The 7,954-nt window shown below is 39.2% G+C and overlaps 1 protein-coding gene across 1 annotated transcript; it reads left to right on the top strand.

Annotated features, from left to right (window-relative positions):
* Positions 1 to 260: 260 nt before the first annotated feature.
* LOC143875467 (putative polygalacturonase) lies at positions 261 to 5,402 on the top strand. Its single transcript, XM_077377032.1, has 6 exons — positions 261 to 517; positions 1,413 to 1,745; positions 2,512 to 2,632; positions 3,941 to 4,115; positions 4,325 to 4,395; positions 4,568 to 5,402. Exons 1-6 carry the CDS (start codon positions 485 to 487, stop codon positions 5,269 to 5,271), a joined length of 1,437 nt encoding a protein of 478 aa, XP_077233147.1. The 5' UTR covers positions 261 to 484; the 3' UTR covers positions 5,272 to 5,402.
* Positions 5,403 to 7,954: the final 2,552 nt, after the last annotated feature.

Here is a 7,954-nt window from a genome sequence, read left to right as displayed (position 1 = left end):
GTTACTAGAGTATCTTAACTTGGTGACGTATGAGAGCTCCATCTTTCTTTGTTTTGACTCTATAGCCCATCTCTTTATTTTGAACTTCTCTGATTGGTTCATGATTGCCAAAGATAAAAGTGTAAAATAGAGAGGAGTGCCAATATCAACTCGTAATGGGTTTTCTGAAAAATATGTGAATAAGGAACATGGGTCCCACAGTTTTCGGCATGAAAAGGGAGGTCACAAGAAGGGTAAGAGTAAGACACACCATTATCAATCCATTGATGGGCTTTTGTTTGGATGGGGCAAAAATTACAAACGATCCAGATCAAGTCGAATTTGGACTTTTACATGGGCATTCCGGATTATACAGTTGAGGGGTTTATAGTTTTAGTTTTAGTTTTAGTTTTAAGACCGACCATGAAAGGGCAAATCCGGGAGAATAAATAACGTCTTTCTTCTATAAATAGTCCCTGCAATGAATTGAATTGCATCAAAGACAATGGAGCTTCATAGAAATCTCAAAAGTTCTAAGGTAATGTTCAATGAAAACCCTCTTTCCCTTTTCCTTCAAATGTTATTGCTTCTTTGCTAATATAGGAAGAAAAAAAAAACCCAACCACTCCTCCTTTTCTTGTGTTTTGTTTATATGTCAGGTTGGTTTTCTATGTTTCGGTGGATTTGTAAATCTTTTTTTATTTTTCTCTCTATAAGTTGCAATTCGAGTTGTTTTACTCTATTGGGTTTCTGAAAGGAACTGGTTTGTGTTTCTATGCTTTCTGGTTTTATTTTCTTATGGTTATTTTGTTTTGATGCATCTCATATAAAGACATCAGTTCTCGTTTCTTCTTCCTTTTTTTTTTCTAAATCAAAATTTTCGGTTTTTTCTCCATAAAGGTTCTTTAATTTTTGTTATAAATTGGGGTTTTCCTCTCATTAGATTTTCTTTTATGAAACATTGAAAAACTCTTAATTTTCTTTTAGTTCTTCTATTACCCTTTATTTTTGTTCTTCAATTCCTTAATCCAATTGGGTATTCCTTCCCTCTTTATTTCCATCATAAAAAAAAACATTATATCTCTTCTCTTTTCATTAGACTTCCAAAAGAAAAAAAAGGAACTCTGTTTTTCTCTATAATCTTAGGGCAGTGCTATCCCACCCCCCACGGCCCCACCCCCCTAACAGTTTTCGTTAACTTTTATGATAGGGTGAAGAAGCAACCGTTAACTCCAAAAGCATAAAAGTTAACGATTTCTGTTAAAGGGGGGGGTGGTTGGATATCACTTTACTAACTTATTCTTTCTTGAATTAGTCTCCTTTTCTTCAGTTAGAATGTGCTTTCTGACTTTTCTACTCTTCCCTGTTCATGGGTTTTCTCTTGACAAAAACTAAATTCCCATTCTCTTATTTTTGATTCATTCAATATGCAGATTCTTCAGATATCTCTAATCCTAGTATTGGGATTCTCGAGCTTAAGAATATCCGAATGTCGCAAACACAGGATTTTAGAATCCTCCAAATCTTATTCATCAACGAATTGCAGAGCTTACACAACATCATTAACAGATTTTGGAGGAATTGGTGATGGTGTGACCTCTAACACCAAGGCTTTTCAGAGGGCAATCGATTATCTCAGCCAATTTGGATCCTACGGTGGAGGACTGCTCTATGTTCCACCAGGAAAATGGCTTACAGGAAGCTTCAATCTTACCAGTTATTTCACTTTATATCTACACAAAGATGCTGTTATTATGGGTTCTCAGGTCTGATTTTAATCTCTTCCTGTTTTTCTGCCTAATTTTTGGCTAAACACCTTTCGTTTTTAGTTGGGAACTGATATTTCCTAATAAAATATCATTGCTCTTTTTATTTTGACTTGATTTTATAATCTAGAACGTCAAAGTTCAAACCAATGACTTTGAAACACGCAGTATGAAGAAGAGACTTTTGATTTGGGCCACATGCACATGAGAGACTTTTGATTTGGGCCACATGCACATGATTTTAGTGTTATCTTGATGGTTCCTTTTGTGGGTCCCCTGTTTTTCTATTAGATAGATGGTTAGGATCATCTAATCCGTTAAAGCTATGGTATCTCTCTATAGTGGTTCCCACTCCATGAAATATTTAAATCATTTTTTGTGTCCTTTAAGTGGGCCCAACCAAGGGTGCATCACAATGGGTCTCAACCAAAAAAAAAAAAAATGAAAATCGAAGAAGAAAAATCGGGTTTGACGATCTGATGTTTTAATTTTGATTCAATGTCCAATCAATAAAAAAAATGAAATTCAAAAGAAACACGATCAAACACTTCTAATTCATATTGTAATTTAATGAGATTGCATTTCTGAAAGCAACCTTCTGGTCACTTTGATTTTTATTTGTTATTATTATGTGATTGTTTTTTAATGAAGTAACTTGGAGTATTATATATTTCATGAATAATACCACATAGACATATAGATTCTGCACAATTTACTTATTAATCATGTTTATCTATGTGTTTAACTGATTATAGTTCAATTTCAGGACATGAACGATTGGCCCCTTATTGATCCTTTGCCTTCTTATGGGAGAGGAAGAGATGAACCTGGTGGAAGGTATAGCAGCCTAATTATGGGATCAAATCTCACTGATGTTGTAATAACAGGTGCGCTCTTGTCATCTAATTTCCCAATTCTTGGCAGCTTAATATGTAAATGAGATGATCTACCATTAAAAAACTATATGTGCAAATGAGATGAACATACTTCTCCCAGTCATCTTTGGTTAAAAAAAATAGGAGCAAACCCATATCAAATGTCATTTTTCACATTGTTTTCGCTGTTGACCTGCCGAATAATTAGGGGTGAATGGTTGATACTCAGGCCGGGATGGTTCGGGTTAAGGCCAACCTGAGATAGCATCCCCTCAATCCTAACCCGACCTAAGCGGCATCTAAATCTGTCAACGCTAACTTAACCTATCTAACCCGTTGTTTTCCAAATCGGATCGGGTTGAGTCAAGTTGGGTTCAGGTTAACCTGGGGAAAAACATAAAAAATTAGAAAAATATATTGGCTCACATTTTCTTCTCTGTCAGTAGATGAATTATCTACTCCATTGGCCAAAAATAGGGTGGGCCCACATTGTTTGGCTGACACAAACAATTCATCTGATGGGCCCTGATAGGATGTGCCCAAAAAACCATCTCCATAGGATCAGCCTAACCTTAACCTCCACAAATCGAAGGGTTAGGCTGATCCTATGGAGATGATTGTCTGTCAGTAGATGAATTATCTACTCCATTGGCCAAAAATAGGGTGGGCCCACATTGTTTGGCTGACACAAACAATTCATCTGATGGGCCCTGATAGGATGTGCCCAAAAAACCATCTCCATAGGATCAGCCTAACCCTTCGATTTGTGGAGGTTTAACCTCCACAAATCGAAGGGTTAGGCTGATCCTATGGAGATGATTGTTTGGGCACACCCTATCTATGCCCATCAGATGAATGGTTTGCATCAGCCAAACAACGTGGCCGTCGGAGTAGAAAATTTGTCTCCTCCCGGTTCTACATCATTTTTCCCCCAAGGAGTTTGAAAATCATGATAAAATTAGACGGAGGTCAGGTTTGGGTCGGGTCGGGTTGCCCACGGCCTCAACCCTAAGCCAACTTGAAATTAAATCAGGTTGGATTTTCCCAACACAACCTGAGGAAATGCCAACACAACCCGAGCCGAAGTTGGGTTGAACCGGTTGGGTTCGGGTTCAGCCCGACCCAAGTTGCTCCCCTACAAACAGTCTCTGTGCAGAACAGTTTTATGTATCACTCAATTTGTTGATTGGGAAGCCCAAAAATGCCCTGAGGATATCCATTCTCAAAATAAGATGTATGATGTATAGAAATTAAATGTAAGATGACAAACCTGGCTATTCTCACTGCTTATGCATTGAACTCACCTTCGTTGGATGTCAGGGGATAATGGCACGATTGATGGACAAGGCGCTATGTGGTGGCAAAAATTCAGAAACAAGGAGCTGAACTACACACGTGGGTACCTTATCGAAATCATGTTTTCTGATCAGATTCTGATATCCAATCTTACACTGGTTAACTCGCCGAACTGGAATGTTCATCCTGTGTACAGCAGGTTAACTGTTATTCTTCTTCTTCTTCTTCTTCCACAATGGTTTATGAATTATCATTTTACCATCTAAACCAAACCACATTCATGTTAGTTTGACACAATCTCTACTTTTTAGAATACAAGAAAAGTGTTCTAAATTGATCATTTCAGTGAAGATGGTCTGGAGTATTATAAGTTTGTCTACATGTACTGATTATTTTTGATATATGCAGCAATGTCATTGTCAAAGGCATCACTATTCTGGCCCCAGTTAAATCTCCTAATACTGATGGAATCAACCCAGGTTTGTCTTCTCATTGAACTTCTAGTTTCCAACCTAAGAATGTGATTAAATGGCATTAATAACCACGACTCTTTCTGGATGAAACAATGCGTTGTAAACTTCAAATGAGTGCATGAAGAAACAAATTTCACACTAATTACTAATATGATTGTGTTGTCTATCTAAATTTCAGATTCCTGCACCAATGTACGAATCGAAGACTGTTATATAGTTTCGGGGGACGACTGTATTGCCATAAAAAGTGGTTGGGATGAATATGGGATTGCCTTTGGGATGCCCACTCGGCATGTGATCATCAGAAGGCTCACCTGCATTTCACCCTCAAGTGCCGTCATTGCTCTAGGCAGCGAGATGTCTGGTGGAATCCAGGATGTCAGGGCAGAGGACATCACAGCCATTAATTCAGAGTCCGGAGTGAGAATCAAAACATCTATTGGTAGAGGAGGATTTGTAAAAGACATATATGCAAAGGGATTTAAAATGTATACAATGAAGTATGTGTTTTGGATGACGGGCAACTATGGAGATCATCCTGATGCCAATTGGGATCCGAAGGCAATTCCAGTGATAGATAGGATAAGTTATAGTGATATGACTGCAGAGAATGTGACCATGGCCGGAAGATTACTGGGGATCCAGACAGCGCCATTTACTGGCATTTGTATCTCTAATGTGGCCATTCAAATGGCCAATGCGACGAAGCTTGCATGGAACTGCAGTGATATTCAGGGTGTTTCGAGTTTTGTGAGTCCTCAACCATGTGATTCGCTGCTCGATCAGGATTCAGAATCGGGGCCCTGCCCGTACCCTACTGATAGATTATCTATTGATGATGTGGAATTTAAGGAGTGCTTTCTCCCATCCACTCATGCATAAGTGACTGTATATTTTCTTTTGCTTCAATGTCTTGAGTGAGTCTTATTGCAATGGTTTCTAGATCAGAGATTTTATTTTTTGTAGCTTATTGGTACTTAATTTGAAAATTAACAAATTTCTAGGTTCTTCTATCTGCCTGGTATGTTTTCTAGTAAAGACAGGAGTTTGAGAAGAGGTTTTTCTGTTTGTCAGTCAAGTGTGCGTGTAACTCCTTTGATGGGTCTCTGGTGGGTTTCATATTGTAAGAGCTATTATGTCTTTTTTTTTTTTTTTTTTTAACCCGGAAAGGAATGCGACCCCGGGGCGGGCCTCAGCATATTATTTATTGAAGGCACAATACAAAAGGAGGGCAAACAACCAGCCCTCTAGACCGCGACAAACAAAGGGGAACCAAAGACCCTACACAACACCACCTGCTTCGTTCATTTGCTTGGGCGAATATTTGGAAAACCATTAGTGTCGCATCTTGCAGCCCCCCGGGCTATGCGAGGCATTTCTGACCATCCATGGAAAATTTGATGAGATCTAGCTTTGCAAGCTTCATTTGCAAGAGCATCTGCCACTTGGTTACCTTCTCTAAACTGGTGCTGATGATGAGGGCCCATGAAGTCCATGAGGTCTATAATTTCGGGCCAGAAGAAAGAGATGGACCAGGGGTGGCTTCCTTTCTTAGAGATGAAGTCCATGAGAACTTTGCTGTCTGACTCTACTACGAAATTCTTGAACCCAAAGGCTTTGCATAGCCTAAGGCCGTCCAATAGAGCTCTCGCTTCAGCCACCATGTTGGTAGATGTCCCGTAGAAGAACGCAAAAGCAAATATAACTTTTGCTTTGGCATCTCGCATAACTCCACCGCCTCCCGACTCTCCTGGGTTTCCCTTGGCTGCTCCATCAATGTTCAATTTGAGCGAACCAATCATCGGACGTTCCCACCAAATCCAATTATCCCTGCTGATCTTTTGCCTCTGCGGATCAATCTGGATTTGCTCCAAAGCTAAACACTCCACCATATTGTTTTCTTTGGTGAATTTTTGGCTAGAGCTCACAGTTTTTAACTTATTTAATATTTGCTGAATCACCCAATTTGTACTTCTCTCTTTACCTTCCATTCTTCTATTACAACGTTCCTTCCAGATTTCCCAAGGGATAATCAAAGCTGACATGCCAAGGAGAAATCCAGCTTGGGTGCTCCTTTTCCTGCCATATGATATCCAAGCAAGCATCCTGCTCCTTACTGGTTGCAATGGAAGAAGTTTCATGGCCCAGAGGTCTGCGAAGAACTCCCAGATTCCCCTTGCTAGGCCACTGTTACCTAACAGATGATCAACTGATTCTTCTTTACTGTGCTTACAACATTCACATTTGGATGCCATCTGGATTTTGAGATCTTTGATTCTGCTGTCCACTGGAATGGCATTGAGGAAAAGTTTCCAAGAGAAACAACCCATCTTAGGTGGGATGGAATCCCAAATACCTTGCGCCCAACTCACTTTAGGGCCACTCCTTCTACATACTTCCCAAGCCGATTTAGAGCTGAAATTACCTGACGATGTTTTTGCCCAAATGAGCTTGTCAGGCGATCGGTTGATGACGATCTTAACCTTGTCCATAATTGCATCCCAACCACCAGGAAAAAAAGAGCTATTATGTCTATGTTTTCAAAACTGGGATTATGTTTTTGAATCCTTAACAGTCAATCTCTATCCCAACATATGAGGAGGAGGCTAAATGACTCTAGAACAATCTACAATACAAACTACATGCAGAAAAACTGAAGCTCGATAAGGATTGAATAAGTTATTAATCTCCACATATGAGAGAAGCATATCTGATTGCAAGGGAAATAACATAAGCTGAAATATTAAAACTAGATGCAGACCATCTAAAATAATGTAGTCAGTTGGGGAAAGTAACAAAAACTAGAACCTGCATGTTATGAAATCAACTGAAGCATAACAATTTCTTAACAGTAAGGCCTCCATAACTCAACTAGAAGATTGCAGATAAAAAAATGCAGTTTTAATACTTACGGGTTTAATATGCAACCAAATTTTGAGTGTCTCTTAGCTTTTCAGGCACACACTTGAAGCCCTTCAAATCTAATAAATACAAGATTGTCTTTCTTTACATATCAAGGGCTGCACTTTGGTACTACAAGCGATTCTCCCTCTCCCACCACACGCTGCAAACAGACCCCATTGTTAGGCAAGAAATATGGATGGCCTCATGTACGGTCTATCTACAATAGTTGTGACCACTCCTCATTTCTGCCACATGGGGGGTGCCCCACTTTTAGCAATAAAAAGGCACATTCAGTCTATAATAGGTAGGGCCCTTGCCTTTGTACCAGAGGGGGGATGCAGAAACACAGCACTGCAGTATCCTAGAAAGATATTGGTGCCCGTTGATTCAATTGCAACACTTCTGTGGATGGAAACTTTAGTTTTGGATTTGAGTAATCACAGGTTAAAAGGCAAAAAGGCTCTGTTTCCAGTAACAATAATATACAGTGACCTTTCCACACAAATTGCTCAAGACTTAGCTCTGTGTAGTTCAATAATGACATATTTAAACAGTAGAGTTGAAACTTAAAGTTAACCATTTTAAAAAAATTATGTGAAAGTACACTGGGTTGCATGCAACTCAATCGGTACATGATATGCACAAAAGTGTGATCATTATT

The sequence above is a fragment of the Tasmannia lanceolata genome, unplaced genomic scaffold, assembly GCF_043159265.1.
Source record: "Tasmannia lanceolata isolate RefF3 unplaced genomic scaffold, GAP_Taslan_0.1 ptg000002l, whole genome shotgun sequence".
Classification (NCBI taxonomy): domain Eukaryota; kingdom Viridiplantae; phylum Streptophyta; class Magnoliopsida; order Canellales; family Winteraceae; genus Tasmannia; species Tasmannia lanceolata.
This window is presented reverse-complemented; position numbering and strand designations above follow the sequence as displayed.

Bases quoted from the DNA above. Each gene is read 5' to 3' on its own strand.
- LOC143875467 (XM_077377032.1), top strand. From the start codon at position 485: ATGGAGCTTCATAGAAATCTCAAAAGTTCTAAG. The intron at 2,633-3,940 runs GTGCGCTCTTGT...GTTGGATGTCAG, and splicing joins CACTGATGTTGTAATAACAG to GGGATAATGGCACGATTGAT. The intron at 4,396-4,567 runs GTTTGTCTTCTC...TCTAAATTTCAG, and splicing joins TACTGATGGAATCAACCCAG to ATTCCTGCACCAATGTACGA.